Source organism: Lolium rigidum, chromosome 7 (genome assembly GCF_022539505.1).
Source record: "Lolium rigidum isolate FL_2022 chromosome 7, APGP_CSIRO_Lrig_0.1, whole genome shotgun sequence".
Classification (NCBI taxonomy): Eukaryota; Viridiplantae; Streptophyta; class Magnoliopsida; order Poales; family Poaceae; genus Lolium; species Lolium rigidum.
Window position 1 is genome coordinate 120,506,129 of NC_061514.1, and position 23,096 is coordinate 120,529,224.

Sequence of the window (23,096 nt, forward strand, 5' to 3'; positions counted from 1 at the left end):
TGGATACCTAATCCCACCTTTATAACCACCCATTTACGCAGTGGCGTTTGATGTAATCAAAGTACCCTTCCGGCATAAGTGATTTACATGATCTCATGGTTGAAAGGACTTGGTAACTATGTATCGAAAGCTTATAGCAAATGAACTTAATGACGTGATCTTATGCTACGCTTATTTGGGTTTGTCCATTACATCATTCACATAATTACATAACCTTGTTATTAATAACATCCAATGTTCATGATCATGAAACGATGATCATCTATTAATCAACAAGCTAGTTATACAAGAGGCTTACTAGGGACTTCTTGTTGTTTACATAACACACATGTACCAATGTTTCGGTTAATACAATTATAGCATGTTATATAAACGTTTATCATAAACATAAAGATATATAATAACCATTTTATTATTGCCTCTTGGGCATATCTCCAACAGTCTCCCACTTGCACTAGAGTCAATAATCTAGTTTTCATTTGTAAAGATATAACACCTTGGTCTTCTGGTGCTTTATCATGTTTTGCTCACGGGAGAGGTTTTAGTCAACAGATCTGACACGCTCAGAAACGTATGTATTTTGCAATTCATTTGCGTCTCAACGCATCACTCATTTTACTAATGAGTCGGCATATAGCTTAGTCCTCTGGTGGAACCTTAATTCCACGGTCTGAAATATGTCACTAATATTGTCATACACAATATAGCTTCAAAGTTCTGACACTATTGGAACTACACCAAGTTCTCAAAGAACTTTTCGACTTAACATCCTTAGTCATTGTCAAAACAATGACATACTCTGCCTTCATTTGTAGAATCCGTCACACTATTTAGAACTCCTCTAAATCTAGCATTGTGCTACCTTTTAAACAATACTTAGCCTAATTTAGATTTGAAATTTATTTTTATATCTGACCAAACTAATATCGGTGCAACACTTTACAGCGATTTGTTTGTCATTATCTCATACAAAACTATATATATATATCCTTGGTTCTTCTAAAGTACTCAAGGATATTCTTACTGTCGTCCAATGATCATCACATGAATCATTCTGATTATGTACATATTATACGTGATCTATAGTCACTCATGTGTTTATACTCATTGAGTGTCATATACACTCAAGTCTTGTTAATCCTTCACATGAAAAGAACACCTTCTTAATAATTTTATATTGAACTACTTCAATATCCATTCTATGTACTTTGACTTAAATTTATTATGTGTTTCAATCTATCTTCATAGATCTTGACACTAAATATGTTTGAGTCCATATCCTTTCATTGAAGTTAATTCTCAATGAAACCTTTTAATCAATTATATAATTACAATAGTTATAATCAACGATATGTCAGCTACATAAAGTATTACAAATATGTCTCAGCGCTCCCACTTAATTTCTTGCAAATGCAAGTATCTTCATCGTTTCTGATGAAATCAAAAAACTCTTTGACTATTTCATCCGGTGAAGATTCCAACTCCGCAATACTCACTTCATCCAATTGAAGTTCGTATTCCTATCTAGTGTTCTACGGACTGGCAAAACTCTTGGTTGTATCTTGTATACACCTTTAATACACACTTCTGTTAAGTAATATGTTTTGCCATCCTACTAACATATCTCAAAAAAGAAATATGTAATGATTCCTAGAATAATCAACATAGACTATAAGCATTGCTACGGAAGATCTAATCTTATCGTAGTCAATTTTTTGAACTTTGTCGTAAATATCTTTTTGACAAGTCGAGCTTCTTCAAGGATATTTCATCCAAGTCCATCAATTTCATAGATTCATTTACTTTCAAAAAGTATTCACCTATCTTGGATTTCATGGCGCATAGCCATTTTAACGGAGTCAGTGCCCATCATAACTTCTTTGTATGTAGTTGGTTTATTATTGTTAAAAAACAATCCTTTGTTCACAAATCATTTATTTGATCACAAAGTACACAAAAACCTACAACATTCAATAGGTACTTCGATCTCCATGGCTAAAACACTTTGTAGTCATGGGAGCCATGATCGTCGTGGCAGCTTCCGGAACCATTTCCAATGCTACGCTACTCTGATCATTATGCTCAGGTTCATAAACCCTATCAAGTTCTATTTTCCTCCCACTCAAATACTTCGCTAGAAAACAATTTCTTGGAAATAAGCAAGTAATATTAACAAACACTTTTGTCTTTTACTTCATAGTGGAAAGAACTCCCAATCAATTCTCTGGGATAACCAACAAAGACATTCATCCAATTTTGGTTGTAAACTTATTTACATATGCTATGCATATCAAAATTTAAGAAAGGACTATGAGGGTTTATACCCATGCCATAACTCGTATGGTGTCATTTCAACAGATCATGATGATACTCTATTTAGTGTACAAGCGGTAGTCTCTAAAGCATAATCCACAAAAAAAATAATGGCATCAAATTATATTATCTCATCATTAATCCAACAAGGTTTGGATACATCTCTTGGATACTCCATCATCATTATGATACTCCACGAAATGTGAGTTGTAGAACAATTTCATAACTCTCTTAGATGTTCGCTAAAACTCGTAATTCAAATATTTCCACCATGATCCAATAATATATATTTGACTTTTCTATTACGATGATTTCCACTTCATGCGGTAATTTATTTGAATCCATTCAAATGTTTCGAACTTCTTCCTTATCGAATATATCCACATATATATACTCAATTCATTGTTGGAAGTTTTCATGAAGTAGAAGAATCTCCCGCACACAACTATGCCCAGTGAACCACATACATCATCATGTATGTTTCCACTAAGTTAGTTGCCCGTTCAACTCTTGGCCTATGAACGGTATTTCAGTCATTCTCTTTAGAAAAGATTTGCAAACGCCAAACGATTCAAAAATCAAATGACTCCAAAAATCCATCTGCATGGAGTTTCTTCATGCGTTCCTTTCTAACATGACCTAAATGGCGGTTCCACAAATAAGTGGAATTCAAATCATTTGCCTTATGGCATTTTAGCGTCAGTGTTATGTATGTGTGTTTCACCTTTAATATTTATAATAACTTATCCATCGTACATGGAGTAATGTCATAATTTGAACAACTCATTGTTTTCATTTGACCAGAGCAAAATAACAATTATTAAGTTCTTTATTATAAATTCTAAGGGCTAGGTAGAATGCCAACGACAAACATAATAACACTTTATTATGTTCCATACGTGCATTATTACGATATTCCTTATTAGTCACTTTGGCCATCGTATTCTTGTATTGCGTTATATTGTATGACATTTCATACCAACCAATCTGGTACAAATACCCAAGAATATCATTATGTGACAAAACAAGGAATACATCCATAACATGTATATCATGTATATACACATGAGCTAGACTTTCTAGTCTTTTCTTTCTTTCTGCCAAAATATCTTTTGTAGTTTCTCTTTTAGCTTTCCTCATTCTCAGAAAACACTTCACCTTCAATAACTTCTAGGTCCATTGGTAAAATACCAATAACCTTGAGGTTCTTACTTTGAAGTTGATCATCATATGACAAGTTTTCCGGATTTCACTATTAGTAACTTTGTAATATGATGAACAATTTCACTCATAATTTTATCCATCATATCATGACGTCTTTCCGAGACCATGTCTGTACATGCTAGGTTCGTAAAGTTTAACCTTAGTATTCACATGTGAAAATCTGGCTTGCACCCGTTGTATGCACTCGTGGAATCTATAACACCCGATCATCATGAGATGCATCGAAACGACAAGTCTTAGCAACGGTGCATACTAAGGACGATCACTTCATGGATATGCGAATATTGTTAGTGCCCCAATAGTTGGAGGATTGGGACGCCTGGCGTCTTCAACCTTCGTACATTCCCATAAATTTATGAGTTTATGTACTCTCACCAAATTATATTCTATCACCTTGCAATAAGGTCTTAGATATCACATATATCTCATACCTCGTTTATTTCTGAAAACAAATTTTTTAGCTCCTTACTTTAATTTCAAACAGATTTGAACTTCAAGTTTCATGGAGACAAGATGATTTTAGGTACTAATTGAAACCATTGTTCTTTGAATCAACAATGTGAGGTTTACTAAAAGTTTGCAATAGGACTTAATCATTTCTTGATTCTTTAATAATACGGTACCAGTCCATAAAGTTATTAGTCAGACTTAACAGTATTTCAATCTCAATTACAAGACTAACGCATGGTAGAAAACGGATGCCAATTCTACAAATTTAATTTAAAATACTATTCAGACCATGTTCATGATAATTAGTTCAAGTTTTAATCTAATTACTAATGAACTCCCACTTAATACAACATCCCTCATAGTTGTTAAGTGGCACACGATCCACATCCACTACACCAAAACCGATCATCACGTGAGATGATGTAGCTTCAATGGTGAACATCAACATGTTGATCATATTATCCATATGACTCGTGTTCAACCTTTCGGTTTCCGTTGTCCCAAGGCCATGTCTGTACATGCTAGGCTCGTCAAGCAAACCCAAGTATTTCGCGTGTGCAAACATGGCTTACACCCGTTGTATGTGAACATAGAGTCTATCACATCCGATCATCACGAGATGCTTCGAAACGACGAACTGTAGCAACGGTGCATACGAGGGGAGAACACTTTATTATCTTGATATTAATGTGAGGGATCATCTTATAATGCTACCGTCGCGATCTAAGCAAAATAAGATGCATAAAGGATTAACATCACATGCAATTCATATGTGATATGATATGGCCCTTGAGTCTTTGCTCCTTTGATCTTCATCTCCAAAGCACGGACATGATCTCCATCATCAACGGGCATGATCTCCATCATCGTCGGCGTAGCGTCAAGGTCCATGGCGCCGTCTTCATGGTTATTCACCATGTGTAGCAACTATTACAACTACTTTGAAACAATACTACAACATGAAATATAAAGACAACCATAAGGCTCATGCCGGTTGCCACAATACAATAATGATCATCTCATACATATTCATCATCACATCATGGCCATATCACATCACCAAACCCTGCAAAAACAAGTTAGACGCCTCTAATTTGGTTTGCATATTTTACGTGGTTTAGGGTTTTCGAGTAGGATCCAATCTACCTACGAACATGAACCACAACGGTGATACTAGTGTTGTCAATAGAAAGAGTAAATTGGATCTTCACTATAGTGGGACAGTACGTACACCCGCAAAGCCACTTATGCAATACAAGTTGCATGTCGAACGTGGAGCAAGTCTCATGAACGCGGTCATGTAAAGTTAGCCCGGGCCGCTTCATCCCACTATGCCGCAAGATGCAAAGTACACGAACTAAAGACAACAAAAACATCAACGCCCACAAAACAATTGTGTTCTACTCGTGCAACCAATCTATGCATAGAACCGGCTCTGATACCACTGATGGGATTCATAGCATAGAAAACAAAAATTTTCCTACCGCAAGAACGAAAACACAAGCCAAGATCTAATCTAGTAGATGGTAGCAACGAGAAGATCATGAGACTAACCCTCGAAGATTTCCAAAGCCTAACGAGATTAGATCTCGTGGTGGATGTAGTCGATCACTTGCCGCTTGCAAAAGCGCGTAGAAGATCTTGACCGCTTGCAAAAGCGCGTAGAAGAACTTGACGGTGCCAGAATCGGGCAGCACCTCCGTACTCGGTCACACGTACGGTGTTGATGAAGACGACGTCCTCCTCCCCGTTCCAGCGGGCAGCGGAAGTAGTAGATCCTCCTCGGAATCTCGGCAGCACGACGGTGTGGTGGCGGTGGTGGTGGAGAACTCCGGCAAGGCTTCGCCTAAGCGTATGCGGGAGAGGTGTTGGAGGAGGAGAGGCTAGGGTTTGGGGAGAGAGAGGGGTGCGGCCAGCTTATGGCTATTGGGGTGGCCGGCCCCCTCCCCTTGCCCCTCATTATATAGGTGGAAGCCCCAAACCTTGTCTCCCAAGTCTTCGAATAAGACCCCAACACCAAACCTAGCTTTGGTGGGAAACCTACTAAAGGGGGGAGTCCTACTCAAGGTGGGACTCCCACCTTTCCATGATGTGGGGTGGCCGGCCACTCTTGGTGGAGTCCACCTGGGACTCCACCCCTTAGGGTTTGGCCGGCCTAGCATGTGGAGTCCCTTCCATAGTGCGTTTCTTCCAGACTTTTCTAGAACCTTCCATAAATGCACCGGATCATTTCCAAACTTGGAATATGACTTCCTATATATGAATCTCATTCTCCGGACCATTCCGGAACTCCTCGTGATGTCCCGGATCCAATCCGAGACTCCGAACAAAACTTCGAACTCCATTCCATATTCCATATCTACTCAAACGACATCAAACCTTAAGCGTGTCACCCTACGGTTCGTGAACTATGCAAACATGGTTGAGACTTCTCTCCTACCAATAACCAATAGCGGGACTTGGAGATCCATAATGGCTCCCACATATTCAACGATGACTTAGTGATCGATTGAACCATTTACATACGATACCGATTCCCTTTGTCACGCGATATTTTACTTGTCCGAGGTTTGATCATCGGTATCACGATACCTTGTTCAACCTCGTCTCTGACAAGTACTCTTTACTCGTACCGTGGTATGTGATCTCTTATGAACCATTCATATGCTTGCAAGCTAATTAGACGACATTCCACCGAGAGGGCCCAGAGTATATCTATCCGTCATCGGGATGGACAAATCCCACCGTTGATCCATATGCCTCAACTCATACTTTCCGGATACCTAGTCCCACCTTTATAACCACCCATTTACGCAAGTGGCGTTTGATGTAATCAAAGTACCCTTCCGGCATAAGTGATTTACATGATCTCATGGTCGAAAGGACTTGGTAACTATGTATCGAAAGCTTATAGCAAATGAACTTAATGACGTGATCTTATGCTACGCTTATTTGGGTGTGTCCATTATGATAACGCGTGAAGCACACGTCCGTTGGGAACCCCAAGAGGAAGGTGTGATGCGTACAAAGAACAAGTTTTCCCTCAGTAAGAAACCAAGGTTATCGAACCAGTAGGAGATGAAGGCCACGTGAAGGTTGTTGGTGAAGGAGTGTAGTGCGGCGCAACACCTGTGATTCCGGCGCCAACGTGGAACCTGCACAAAACAATCAAAATACATTGCCCCAACGTAACAGTGAGGTTGTCAATCTCACCGGCTTGCTGAAAACAAAGGATTAAACGTATGGTGTGGAGAATGATGTTTGTTTGCAAAGAACAACAAAGAACGGAGATTGCGTAGATTGTATTTCAGATGTACAATAATGGACCGGGGTCCACAGCTCACTAGTGGTGTCTCTCCAATAAGATAAATAGCATGCTCGGGTGAACAAATTACAGGTGGGCAATTGACAAATAAAGATTCAATACATATCATGATGATCACTATGAGATTTAATCAGGGCATTACGACAAAGAACATAGACCGCCATCCAAGCATGCATCTATGCCTAAATAGTCCACCTTCAGGTTAGCATCCGCACCCCTTCCAGCATTAAGTTGCAAACAACAGACAATTGCATTAAGTATGGTGCGTAATGTAATCAACACAAATATCCTTAGACAAAGCATTGATGGTTTATCCCTAGTAGCAACAAGCACGTCCACAACCTTAGAACTTTCTCGTCATCGTCCGCATTAAATGGAGGCATGAACCCACTATCGAGCATAAATACTCCCTCTTGGAGTTACAAGTATCAACTTGGCCAGAGCCTCTACTAGCAACGGAGAGCATGCAAGAACATAAACAACACATATATGATAGATTGATAATCAACTTGACATAGTATTCTATATTCATCGAATCCCACCAAACACAACATGTAGCATTACAAATAGATGATCTTGATCATGTTAGGCAGCTCACAAGATCTAAACATGATAACACAAGAGGAGAAGACAACCATCTAGCTACTGCTATGGACCCATAGTCCAAGGATGAACTACTCACGCATCAATCCGGAGGCGGGCATGGTGATGTAGAGCCCTCCGGTGATGATTCCCCTCTCCGACAGGGTGCCGGAGGCGATCTCCCGAATCTCCCGAGATGGGATTGGCGGCGGCGGCGTCTCTGGAACTTATTCCGTATCGTGGCTCTCGGTAATAGGGTTTTCGCGACGGAGGGTATAAGTAGGCGGAAGGGCAGCGTTGGAGGAGCCAGGGGGTGGCCCCCCCATAGGCCGGCGCGCCCAAGGGCCAGGCCGTGCCGCCTTGTGGGGTGGGGACCCCAGGGCTCCCCTCTGGTCCCTCTCTGGCTCTCTGGAAGCTTCCGCGAAATATAAGACCCTGGGCGTTGATTTCGTCCAATTCCGAGAATATTTCCTTTGTAGGATTTCTGAAACCGAAAACAGCAGTAAAACAAGCAATCGGCGCTTCGGCATCTTGTTAATAGGTTAGTGCCGGAAAATGCATAATAATGATGTAAAGTATGTATAAAACATGTGAGTATTGTCATAAAAGTAGCATGGAACATAAGAAATTATAGATACGTTAGAGACGTATCAAGCATCCCCAAGCTTAGTTCCTACTCGCCCTCGAGTTGGTAAATGATAACAACAATAATTTCTGAAGTGACATGCTACCAACATAATCTTGACCAACATTATTGTAAAGCATATGAAGTGAATGGTGTGATTCAAAGCAATAGATTGCTAACAAAGAGATAATGACTAAACAACTGAATCATATAGCAAAACTTTTCATGAATAGTACTTTCAAGACAAGTATCAACAAGACTTGCATAAGAGCTAACTCATAAAGCAATAGATTCAAAGTAGAAGGCATTGAAGCAACACAAAGGATGATTAAGTTTCAGCAATTGCTTTGAACTTGTAACATGTATATCTCATGGATATTTGTCAACATAGAGTAATATAACAAGTGCAATAAGTAAACATGTAAGAATCAATGCACACAGTTGACACAAGTGTTTGCTTCTAAGATAGAAAGAAGTAGGTAAACCGACTCAACATAAAGTAAAAGAATGGCCCTTCGCAGAGGGAAGCATGGATTACTATTTTTGTGCTAGAGCTTTTATTTTGAAAACATAGAAACAATTTTGTCAACGGTAGTAATAATTCATATGTGTTATGCATAATACTTCCTACAAGTTGCAAGCCTCATGCATCGAATACCAATAGTGCCCGCACTTTGTCCTAATTAGCTTGGATTTACATGGATTATCATTGCATAACATATGTTTCAACCAAGTGTCACAAAGGGGTACCTCTATGCCGCCCTGTACAAAGGTCCAAGGAGATAAATCGCATTTGATTTCTCGTTTTTAATAGATCTCAACTTAGGACATCCATACCGGGACAACATAGAAAACATATAATGGACTCCTCTTTAATGCATAAGCATTCAACAACAGATAATATTCTCATAAGAGATTGAGGATGAATGTCCAAACTGAAAACTTCCACCATGATACATGGCTTTGGTTAGCGGCCCAATGTTCTTCTCTAACATATGCATACTCAAACCATTTGATCATGATAAATCACCCTTACTTTAGACACGACGAACATGCATAGCAACTCACATGATATTCAACAAAGGTGTAAAAAGTTGATGGCGTCCCCAGAAACATGGTTACCGCTCAACAAGCAACTTATAAGAACTAAAACACATAGCTACATATTCATCACCACAATAGTTTTTAAGCTATTTTCCCATGAGCTATATATTGCAAAGACAAAGGAATGAAATTTTAAAGGTAGCACTCAAGTAATTTACTTTGGAATGGCGTAAAAATACCACATAGTAGGTAGATGTGGTGGACACAAATGGCATGGGTTTTGGCTCAAGGTGTTTGGATGCACGAGAAGCATTTCCTCTCAGTACAAGGCTTTGGGCTAGCAAGGTTGTTTGAAGCAAACACAAGTATGAACAGGTACAACAAAACTTACACAAGAATATATTGCAAGCATTATAAGACTCTACAATGTCTTCCTTGTTGTTCAAACACTTTTACCAGAAAATATCTAGACCTTAGAGAGACCAATCATGCAAACCAAATTTCAACAAGCTCTACGGTAGTTCTCCACTAATAGATTAAACTACATGATGCAAGAGCTTAAACATGATCTATGAGAGCTCAAAACAATTGCCAAATATCAAGTTATTCAAAACCATATGAAGCATTTTCTGATTCCAACCAAATACCAATTAACGAAGCAATTTTCAGCCTTCGCCATGAACATTAAAGCATAACTAAGAACACAAGTGTTCCATATGAAAAAGCGGAGCGTAATATCTCCAATACAAGGATGGTGGGATCCAACTTTATTCAAACATAAAAAAAAAACAAAAGCAAACAGACGCTCCAAGTAAAGAACATAAGATGTGATGGAATAAAAATATAGTTTCACTAGAAGTGACCTGATAAGTTGTCGATGAAGAAGGGGATGCCTTGGGCATCCCCAAGCTTAGATGCTTGAGTCTTCTTAAAATATGGAGGGATGAACCACCGGGGCATCCTCAAGCTTAGACTTTTCACTCTTCTTGATCATATTGTATCATCCTCTTCTCTTGACCCTTGAAAACTTCCTCCACACCAAACTTAAAGCAAACTCATTAGAGGGTTAGTGCATAATCAAAAATTCATATATTCAGAGGTGACATAATCATTCTTAACACTTCTGGACATTGCACAAAGCTACTGAAAGTTAATAGAACAAAGAAATCCATTCAACATAGCAAAAGAGGCAATGCAAAATAAAAGGCAGAATCTGTCAAAACAGAACAGTCCGTAAAGACGAATTTTTCTGAGGCACTTAACTTGCTCAGACGGAAAAACTCAAAACTAATGAAAGTTGCGTACATATCTGAGGATCACGCACGTAAATTGGCAGATTTTTTTTGATTTTTTTACAGAGAGATCTACGCAAATTCGTGACAGACAGCAATTCTGTTTCTGTGCAGTAATCCAAATCTAGCATCAACTTTACTATAGAGACTTTACTTGGCAAAAAAACATGATAAGGAGAGGTTGCTACAGTAGTAACAACTTCCAAGACTCAACAATACAGTAATAAAAATAAAACCATGGGTTATCTCCCAAGAAGTGCTTTTCTTTAACGCCTTTCAGCTAGGCGCAAAAAGTGCAAATCAAGTAACATCAAGAGAAGAAGCATCAACATCATAATTTGTTCTAATAATAGAATCAAAAGGAAACTTCATTCTCTTTTTAGGGAAGTGTTCCATACCTTTCTTGAGAGGGAATTGATACTTCATATTTCCTTCTTTCATATCAATAATGGCTCCAACAGTTCGAAGAAAAGGTCTTCCCAAAACAATAGGACAAGATGCATTGCATTCGATATCCAAGACAACAAAATCAACGGGGACAAGGTTATTGTTAACCGTAATGCGAACATTATCAATCCTCCCCAAAGGTTTCTTTATAGAATTATCAGCAAAATTAACATCCAAATAACAATTTTTCAATGGTGGCAAGTCAAGCATATCATAAACTTTCTTAGGCATAACAGAAATACTTGCACCAAGATCACATAAAGCATTACAATCAAAATCATTGAATTTCATCTTAATGATGGGCTCCCAACCATCTTCCAACTTCCTGGGAATAGAAGCTTCAAGTTTTAATTTCTCTTCTCTAGCTTTAATGAGAGCATTTGTAATATGTTTTGTAAAGGCTAAATTTATAGCACTAGCATTAGGACTTCTAGCAAGTTTTTGTAAGAACTTTATAACTTCAGTAATATGAAAATCATCAAAATCTAAACCATTATGATCTACAGCATTCTGAAAAATTTCAGCACTATTATCACAAACAGTTTCAGCAGTTTCAGGCAATTTTGCACGCTTTGTACTAGGAGTAGAAACATTAGCAACACCAATTATTTTACCATTGATAGTAGGAGGTTTAGCAACATGTGAAGAATCAACATTACTAGTGGTGGTAATAGTCCAAACTTTAGCTACATTATTCTCTTTAGCAAGTTTTTCATTTTCTTCTCTATCCCACCTAGCATGCAATTCAGCCAACATTCTTATATTATCATTAATGCGAACTTGGATGGCGTTTGTTTTAGCAAACTTAGCATCTTTAACTTCCTCAGGCATAACTTTCAGTTTTAAAAGATCAACATCAAGAGCAAGACTATCAACCTTAAAAGCAAGAACATCAATTTTACCAAGCTTTTCCTCAATAGTTTTATTAAAAGCAGTTTGTGTACTAATAAATTCTTTAAGCATGCCTTCAAGACCAGAGGGGTACACTCTTATTGTTGTTGTAAGAATTACCATAAGAATTACTATAACCACTACCATTATTAGAAGGATATGGCCTATAGTTGTTGTTACCATAATTATTCCTATAAGCATTGTTGTTGAAATTATTATTCTTAATGAAATTCACATCAACATGCTCTTCTTGAGCAACCAATGAGGCTAAAGGAACATTATTAGGATCAATATGAGATCTACCATTTGCAAGCATAGACATAATAGCATCAATCTTATCACCCAAAGAAGAGGTTTTTTCAACATAATTTACCTTCTTACGTTGAGGAGTTCTTTCAGTATGCTATTCAGAGTAATTGATCATCATATCATCAAGAAGCTTTTTTGCGGAGCCTAAGGTGATGGACATAAAAGTACCTCCAGCAGCTGAATCCAATAGGTTCCTCGAGGAAAAATTCAATCCTGCATAAAAGGTTTGGATGATCATCCAAGTAGTTAGTCCATGGGTAGGGCAATTCTTTACCAAAGATTTCATTCTCTCCCATGCTTGAGCAACATGTTCATTATCAAATTGCTTAAAGTTCATAATGCTACTTCTCAAAGATATAATCTTAGCAGGAGGATAATATTTACCAATAAAAGCATCTTTACATTTAGTCCATGAATCAATACTATTTTTAGGCAAAGAAAGCAACCAATCTTTAGCTTTTCCTCTTAATGAGAAAGGAAACAATTTCAGTTTTATAATATCACCATCTATATCCTTATACTTTTGCATTTCACAAAGTTCAACAAAATTATTAAGATGGGCAGCAGCATCATCAGTACTAACACCGTGAAAATTGCTCTCTCATAACAAGATTCAAGAAAGCAGTGTTTAATTTCATAGAATTCTGCTGTAGTAGCAGGTGGAGCAATAGGAGTACTTATAAAATCATTATTATTTGTGCTAGTGAAATCACACAACTTAGTATTTTCAGGAGTATTCATTTTAGCGGTAATAAGAGTAAACTAAGCAAACAGAATAAAGTAAAAACAAGTAACTAATTTTTTTGTGTTTTTGATATAGAGCAAGTAAACAAGACAGAAAGTAAAGCAACTAATTTTTGTGTGTTTTTAATATAAAGCAAATAAGAAAGAAAATAAAGTAAAGTAAAGCAAGACAATAAACAAAGTAAAGAGATTGGATGTGGAAGACTCCCCTTGCAACGTGTCTTGATCTCCCCGGCAACGGCGCCAGAAAAAGAGCTTGATAACGCGTGAAGCACACGTCCGTTGGGAACCCCAAGAGGAAGGTGTGATGCGTACAGCAGCAAGTTTTCCCTCAGTAAGAAACCAAGGTTATCGAACCAGTAGGAGATGAAGGCCACGTGAAGGTTGTTGGGGGAGGAGTGTAGTGCGGTGCAACACTAGTGATTCCGGCGCCAACGTGGAACCTGCACAACACAATCAAAATACTTTGCCCCAACGTAACAGTGAGGTTATCAATCTCACCGGCTTGCTGAAAACAAAGGATTAAACATATGGTGTGGAGAATGATGTTTGTTTGCAAAGAACAACAAAGAACAGAGATTGCAGTAAATTGTATTTCAGATGTAAAAGAATAGACCGGGATCCACAGTTCACTAGTGGTGTCTCTCCAATAAGATAAATAGCATGCTGGGTGAACAAATTACAGGTGGGCAATTGACAAATAAAAAATTCAATACATATCATGATGATCATTATGAGATTTAATCAGGGCATTACGACAAAGAACATAGACCGCCATCCAGCATGCATCTATGCCTAAATAGTCCACCTTCAGGTTAGCATCCGCACCCCTTCCAGTATTAAGTTGCAAACAATAGACAATTGCATTAAGTATGGTGCGTAATGTAATCAACACAAATATCCTTAGACAAAGCATTGATGTTTTATCCCTAGTAGCAACAACACATCCACAACCTTAGAACTTTCTCGTCACCGTCCCAGATTAAATGGAGGCATGAACCCACTATCGAGCATAAATACTCCCTCTTGGAGTTACAAGTATCAACTTGGCCAGAGCCTCTACTAGCAACAGAGAGCATGCAAGAACATAAACAACACATATATGATAGATTAATAATCAACTTGACATAGTATTCTATATTCATCGGATCCCACCAAACACAACATGTAGCATTACAAATAGATGATCTTGATCATGTTAGGCAGCTCACAATATCTAAACATGATAGCACAAGAGGAGAAGACAACCATCTAGCTACTGCTATGGACCCATAGTCCAAGGATGAACTACTCACGCATCAATCCGGAGGCGGGCATGGTGATGTAGAGCCCTCCGGTGATGATTCCCCTCTCCGGCAGGGTGCCGGAGGCGATCTCCTGAATCCCCCGAGATAGGATTGGCGGCGGCGGCGTCTATGGAACTTTTTCCGTATCGTGGCTCTCGATAATAGGGCTTTCGCGACGGAGGGTATAAGTAGGCGGGAGGGCAGCGTTGGAGGAGCCAGGGGGTGGCCCCCCATAGGCCGGCGCGCCCAAGGGCCAGGCCGCGCCGCCTTGTGGGGTGGGGTCCCCAGGGCTCCCCTCTGGTCCCTCTCTGGCTCTCTGGAAGCTTCCGCGAAATATAAGACCCTAGGGCGTTGATTTCGTCCAATTCCGAGAATATTTCCTTTGTAGGATTTCTGAAACCAAAAACAGCAGAAAACAACAACTGGCGCTTCGGCATCTTGTTAATAGGTTAGTGCCTGAAAATGCATAATAATGATGTAAAGTATGTATAAAACATGTGAGTATTGTCATAAAAGTAGCATGGAACATAAGAAATTATAGATACGTTAGAGACGTATCACATTACATCATTCACATAATGACATAACCTTGTTATTAATAACATCCAATGTTCATGATCATGAAACGATGGTCATCTATTAATCAACAAGCTAGTTATACAAGAGGCTTACTAGGGACTTCTTGTTGTTTACATAACACACATGTACCAATGTTTCGGTTAATACAATTATAGCATGTTATATAAAAAATTATCATAAACATAAAGATATATAATAACCATTTTATTATTGCCTCTTGGGCATATCTCCAACAGGTAGTACAACTTAAGAGGTAGTACCATTGGGAACAACCTAGGTACTAACTGGATGTGGTAGTCTGGGCCCTAGTACCGCTCCCGTGGAAAGGGTATTTTACCGTTATCCATTATTTTGGCTAATGATGACATCCTAGCTAGTGTGTGAACTAATGCTATCTCTAAGTGATATCACAGGTTTTAGTTCACAAGTGATGTTAGAGACAGCCCAATCGCTGTTCAAGAGAAGTGCCGGTGTTTTTGTTTGTTTTCTCTTCGTTTATGTTTGTCATAGGAAACACCGCACTATTAAGAGGGTGGTTTCGATGAGCTTAATGGGGATGTTGCCTACAGCCTCAACACATCCTACCACCCATATACCATCACACACAACAGAGGAGAGAAATCTCGGAAGAGAAAATAGTCGTTTTGAGAGTATTGAGTAGAATCGGCAAGCAAACCGGCAAGGACGGTCCGGTGCCGGATGGATCGGCAGGAAAACCGGCAGGGCTGGTCCTATGCCAGATGGATCGGCGCCCGGGCGCGAAGCCGGTGAGCGCCAGAAAGCTATATTGCATGCCATTTCGTCTACAGTCTGGCGGTTGCCGGTTGGATCTGTGCTTGAGCTGGCCTGCCGGTCTGGCCGCCGAATGGTTTGGCATGTGGATTTGCGCCACCGACTTTCTGACAAAATAATTTGCTGTCGCTTTTCTAAAATGGCAAGTTTCTCCCCTAGATATAAATACCCCTTCTTCCAGCTTGAGAAGGTTAGGTCAACCATTCATATCTTATCCTTGTGCTCTCTCTCTCACACACACACACCATTGTTGAACCACCAAAAAGCTTGGATTTCTCCTTCTACCCATCCAAAGCAAAATCTCGTTCCCCATTGAGTTCATCGATCAAGCTTATTACTCTTGGGTTTGTAGGAATCCGTAGGCGGATAGGGTCACTCGGAAGCATCCAGATTGTGGATGCTCCAAGAAAAAGTTTGTGAGGGTTTGGAAACTACCTTAGAGTATACCACAAGTGAGTGATCTATTCCTTCGTGGGATAGGCTCCGGAGAAGAAGGTGAGCCTTCGTGGCGTTGGCAAATCCTTCATGGGACCCCTCACCTCTCCAATGCGACGTATATTCCTCCCAAGTAAAGGAACACATGAATACATCTTCATCTTTGCGTGCTTCGGTTATTGCTAACCAATATATTTACTTCTGTTGTTTACATTTGTGATAGCCTTCGTGCTTGAAGTAGCTTTTTCATCATATAGGTTGCCTCGCCTAATTTGCATTAGGCACACTTAATATCCCACAAAGCCTAAAATTGCAAGAGAATTTAAAGAAAAATTGTAGAACCTATTCACCTCCTATAGATTACCATCTATCCTTTCAATTGGTATCAGATCAAGTGCTCTTTTAAGGGCTTTGCTGCCTAAAAAGTGAGATGGTTTTCTCCAATGATGAGGATGATACTAAGCAATATACGGTCAAATAGTTCAAAGAGACGCTAGACCGTGAAAATGTGAAGAAGCTCGATGACCTGATTAGTATAAAAAATTGAGAAATGTTTTAAGGCCCTTGAGATAGGGCCCTGTTTATTCTCCAATTAACACCAGTGGCACCAAGTGAAGGGTTTGTGGATCCCGCTTCAGCTAGTGGTGCCCAAAACCTTCGAAGCCTTACACTCAACTTATTTTTACATATTTAAGAACTAATCCCTTCATGCCTCATATTAACCATTTAGGAACCGCTCCCCATTGTGATGGAACTCACTTTTACTTTTGGAAAACTTCTATGGAGTCTCATCTTCATAGTTGTATCGAGGAGCTTTGGGATGTGGTGGTACGTGGATTCAAGCCCAACGGTCCAGATAACATGACTCCATGTGAGTTCTATGATTGTCAATGCAATGCCACCGCCCGTGACAAGATCCGAAGTGCACTTCACCAAGCTCTTCACAGTCAAGTTAGTGACCTTGAGTCCGCCAAGGAGCTTTGTGACCGAGTCGTTGTTCTTCAAGAGGGAATGTCCCTCATCCAAAATTCCAAGTACAAGGTGGCCATGTACGAGATGAACTTGTTCATGATCAAGGATGGCAAAAGTCTTGCCCGTGCCTATCCAAGGCTGGATGATTTTCGCGTGAGGATTGAAGAACTCGGTTGCGACAAGTATCAAGATGGTTTTGATGTCAATGATGATACTATCAAGTCCAAGATTGTCTCAATAATCGCATGCAGCAACACACAATTGGCTCTCAACTTGACTCTCCTTGATGCTCAATTCAAGTTCACTCCGGAGGATCTTGTCTCATACTTTGTGGCCACGAAGAATATGGCCGAGGAAGGAAAGCGAGTCAAAGAGTTGAACAGTGGTATGGATGCTACCCATAGCGTTGCTTTGAAGACCAATGTTGTTCGTTCAAGACTTGCAATAACATGAAGAGTTTGAAGAAGATGATGAGTTGACCTCGACTAGTGATATCCATGCAGATCTTGCCTTCTTCGCCAAGAAGTGGAACCAGAGCTTTGGAAAGAAATGTTTGAGCTACTCGAGTGAGAAGAAGAGGACTTGTTACAATTGTGATGAACAAACCCACTTCGCCGACAAGTATCCTTATGAGAAGAGAGAAGACAAGCCAAAGTACGAAAGGGGTGCCAAGCCAAGGTTGAAGCCAAACCCCATCAACGAAAGATGCAAAAAGAACAAGAGAAGAGAAGACAAAGCTCTTGTTGATGTTGAGTACACTTCTGACTAGAGAGTGATGCTGAGGAGACATGCCGTGTAAGAGGTCTCCTCACTACCTTATATCGGTTTGGCCCCTATGTGGATTTATTTATAAAGTAGAGCGAAATCCTATTTCGAGGATGTAGACCGCCAACGCTGGACTGCTGCGTACTCTCCCTCGTATCTTCCTTCCACGATCTGGCCATGCATGTTCCTCCATCAGTGCTATGGTCGTAGGTTTTTTGTGCTTTTCTTTACTTCATTATCTTGTCATCAAGGCCAGAGCAAGAAGCCACTATTACATGAAGTTGCCGCTAATACACATTTAAGTGCTCCAGCGACGACTCAACAACGTGCCTTGGGTGAAACAGTTGTCGTCGACCTCTGCGATTTCAATGCATGAATTAATTGATCACCTTAGCAGAAATGGATCTTGCTATATCGATCCCTGTGCCTTTTCCATATGCTATTTTTTGACCTAGAATTTCTTTGAGAAGACGTGTCGCGGACGCGAAAGCAAAGTCGTGAGGATGCTGCCATATCGTGCGCAATCTAAATCTGTAATTTTCGTGGTGCAGATCGCACCCGTAGACACAAATTCGAAGCTAACCATGAGGATCTTGTAATTTTGCGGGAGAGGAGAGAGACTGACTCACTGACCTCACTAACGGCTAGGGTAATTGGAGACACATATGAAGGCGAGGTGGATATGGAGCGCTTTTTTTTTTTTTTTTTTTTGAGAAACACAGTACAAACGCAGACGCTCACATACACGCGTATACACTCACCCCTATGAACGCACACACGCACACCCTACCCCTATGAGCACCTACGGAAGACTGAGCCGGCGGATTGGATCTTGAAATTGACGAAGTCACCACAGGCGCCTCGCTGTCGACGGGAACGTCGCCTCCCACTGAATGAATATTCCGCCTTTATGGAGCGCTTTTTTTAAACTCAGGTGAATATTGAGTCTTTCTAAACATTTTACAAGGAACATAGGTTGAATCAATTAGATGCATGGAAATTTTTAATAATGGCATAGGTGGGCCACCACACATTTTAGGCAGCGGAAGCAAAGCTATTTTTTACACAACGTTTTAGTTTTTTGCGATTTGTAAATTCTTCTCCGTGACAGCTAGGAAGATAGAGACCTCCACTGGGACGCTTTAAATCTAGCATATACAGTTACCAAAAAAAGAAGCACACACTTTGTTTTAATAGACTCAATTATTTCCAAAGTTCAAGACGTGACATACGCAATAGTATAAATTGTGTCAAACCGGTTAGGTGACTGATAATTGTTTTGCTAAATCTGAACCATAAATTTGAGACCTAACTTTCACGATTTTTAGATGATGCGGACCAACATGGTGCAGCTATTTTAGACTTCTGTATTTTGCTTTTAGAATACAAATAGGTTAGGAAGAGGATATGGTGACTAGATCGGGTAGATGTTATTAATTCAGATGGCGTACAAAGAAACATCACACACATGCAGTTGGGTATATGGAGGAACCGAAAACAAGTTGCAACAGATTGGCACACTCTGACGCACACACCGAGCACAGAGACAAATTAGTGAGTAGAGACAAATTAGTGAGAAGCTGGTATATTGGTGAGTACCGAGCACATAGTACTCCTATAAAACCACGTTTTCTTAAGCGTCAATGGCTATATTGAGGGTCTAACTTTTGTTGTTTCACACTGGAATTCCATTTTCTCGGGTACTTGCCCTGAGCAAAATAGAAGTTTGGAAGTGGACGTTTATCATACACGCTCGCACGTAACACGGCTTAAGAGTACACTGTTGCCATTAATAGGAAAATGGAGATTAGTAAAGAGCTTAGGCTCATCGGGGTAAAAAAGAAGGGACGAAAAAAATGGTGGGCTCAATTCCTACTCCATTTTAGGGAACTTTGCGTGCCTGTTTCACATGTTAGTGGCGAAGCATATATATCAAGAGCATGACCGACGCTAATTGCGTGCTATTCTCGTTTCTTCGCTCGCGTATCCGTCTTACCATAGAAATTTTCAAGTGCATCATGTTTACAAATAATGAAAGCAAAGTAGAAGTTTGGAAGTGGATGTTTATCATACACCGATACACGATCGCACGTAACACGGTTTAAGAGTACACTGTTGCCATTAATAGGAAAATGGAGATTAGTAAAGAGCTTGGGCTCACCTTGAAAAATAGAAGGGGCGAAAAAAATGGTGGACTCTGTTTCTACTCCACTTTAGGGAACTTTGCGTGCCTTTTTCACATGTTAGTGGTGAAGCATATATATCAAGAGCATGACCAACGACAATTTCGTGCTATTCTCGTTCCTTCGCTCGTGTATCCGTCTTACCATCGGAATTTTCAAGCGCATCACGTTTGCAAATAATGAAAGCAAAGTAGAAGTTTGGAAGTGGACGCATATGATACACACTTGCACGTAACACGGCTTAAGAGTACAGTACTGTTGCCATTGATAGGAAAATGGTGATTGGTATATAGAGCTTAGGCTCATCCGGAGAAAAATAGAAGGGACGAAAAAAAATTGTGGAGTCTGTTTCTACTTACTATATAAATCGGGTACCAGTTGATGTTATTGAGATTCAGATGCCTAGTACGATACATCACACGCGGCTGGGTATGGACGAATTACTCGAAAACGACTAGCAACAGAAAGGCACACACACTGTGACGCACACACCGAGCACAGAGACAAACTGGTAGCTTGGCATATTATCGTTCTGGAGCTGGAAGGTGACGATGCATAGATGGATCGATGGGCGGCGCACGCGCTAACGAGTCATCCCCGGGTTGATGTGAGGCGCGACGGTGGGAGCGCCCTTCCCCATCCTCACCATGTTGGCGTGCCACCCTGCAGACCAAGAACAGATACGGTACGTAGCTGGTCAGCACGCCGCCGCCGGCGAAAACAGTCGAGCGGAGGAAGGAGGGAGTACCGATGGACATGTCGAAGCCGCGGTGCTGGAGCTCGCGGTACTCCTGGCAGAGGGCGCAGGGCTCGCAGAACCAGTGGACGCAGCAGTCGGGGCAGGGCTTCTCCTCGAGGCCGTATTGGGCGCGCAGCCTGGAGCGGTAGCAGCAGGAGTAGAGGGGGGTCAACCCGATCAGCGTGGCCAGCGCCAGGTACAGCGTCCCGCTCACACAGCACGCTGGGCACCATGCATGGAGAGGATTCATGAATTAACAGAGAGATCCACATGAAAACAAACAAACAGGGGCAAGCGAGGTGATTAACCGGTGACTCACATGTGGCTCCCTGGTCGGCGATCTCGGCGATCCTCCCGAAGGCCACGCACGGGCAGAAGAAGGTCAGGCAGCCTGCAAGCACAAGATTAACACACATGCCGGTAAGTTCACAGCCGCGTGCTCTAGTGGAAGCGGAGAGGCTGGCCGGAAAGGTCTTACAGCTGCCGGCGTCGTCGAAGCAGCCGCAGAGGCCGGTGGTCCACGAGTTGCTGTTGAGGCTCGACATGGGGATGGAGATGGAGATGGACGGGGCTGCTGCCTGCTGGTGCAAGAGGAGTGTGAGCGGCTGTGTGTGCGGCGGGACGCGTATATAAGGCCGGGGTCGGGTTACTGGCCCGTTGTCCACGCGCCGTGTGGGCCGCGCAACAAACAAATGTTACCTGTCAGTCACACTCGCCACTTGGCCGAGTCCGAGGTTGTATGTGCTGTCGTCCCCTTCCTCCTGCGCACTGAATGCTTGCATGTCACACACCGATTCCAACACCAACCACGGTAAGAACATACACGATCACTTGGCAGCACTAGCCCCAGAGGCCGCTGGTCCACGAGTTTGCTGCCGTCAGAGCGCTTGGCAGTTGCGGCACCCTGGTGTATCCCGTCCATAGCAAGCTACTCGCTACCGTACATCGCTGTTATGTCGCGCTACACCTACGCCTTCGTCGTTATTAGCTGTTACGTCGTACCGTGTGAACCACAGCCTCCGGCCCTAGCTTTCCTCACTACAGCCACGACTGCCATTTATACGGAACGTGCCAACAAGTGAAAAATGAGAAAATTGACCCAAACTTGAAAACTCAGTAAGAAACTAACCGGCTCCGGGAAAAAATACATTCTAAGGGTGTCTTTGGTTCGGGTCACCAAGTGAAACGTAATGGAACAGTTCCGTGCCTACCATATGTTCTTGTGTTCAGTTGGAAGGTGGAATTAATGGAATGGAGTGGTTCCACCAAATGGAATAATATTCCTCCTATATCCGGAATGCATCCATTCCACCAAATCGGTGGAATGTGCATGTTCCACTTGCTAACCGCATCGTAAATCTCGCTATTATTTTTCGATAAAGGGAATATATTAATATCGAAAGGATACCAATTACACCCAGCCTCTGCAACAACGCACCACCCTAATGGCACTACGGATGCACACAACCAAAAAAAGGAAAAGAAAACTTAGAAACAAAAGTCCCGCTACAGTATCTCGGGCCTAACAACAGCAATACATCTACCGCCAAGACAACACCTGAAATACAGACTCTCCAAAAACGACGCCTCCAAGAAGGGAACAATGCTATAACACCATCGTCACCCGATCAACGATCTTAGGTTTTCACCCTGAAGATAGTCCCCACTCTCAAAACAATGCCTCCAACAAGATCATTGCCAGGCACAACCAGTTAAGGCCAGACCTTGGGTTTTCACCCTGAAAGGTAGGACTCTGAACTTCACCTGTGTTGTCGCCCTCACTTTCATACCGCTAATGTGAAGCCCGAAACACCAAGCAAGCCCCTCAACAGCACGGAGATTTGAACCTCCCTTAGCTAGTCCTCCCCTCCCGCCTTCATGAACTTCTCTTCTTCTGACTTTCATCATAGATCCATAGTCACTTGATGTCAACACAGAAAAAGAGCTTCGCGCCGCTTCCTCCAGAACCAATCGGTCGGAATAAAAGCATGGGTGCGCACGACCGAATACCACCGATCCAGCAAACTCAAGGCAAATAGCACTGTTACATTCGCCGGCGGAGCCTTCCGGAACTCAACACTCCGGCTAGATCACGAGTC

General features: G+C 41.2%; 1 protein-coding gene across 1 annotated transcript; it reads right to left on the reverse strand.

Annotated features, from left to right (window-relative positions):
• Window positions 1-20,841: 20,841 nt before the first annotated feature.
• On the reverse strand, window positions 20,842-21,542 carry LOC124671909 (cell number regulator 2-like). Its single transcript, XM_047208228.1, has 4 exons — window positions 21,476-21,542; window positions 21,317-21,388; window positions 21,007-21,219; window positions 20,842-20,921 (listed from the first exon to the last, which is right to left on the reverse strand). Exons 1-4 carry the CDS (start codon window positions 21,540-21,542, stop codon window positions 20,842-20,844), a joined length of 432 nt encoding a protein of 143 aa, XP_047064184.1.
• Window positions 21,543-23,096: the final 1,554 nt, after the last annotated feature.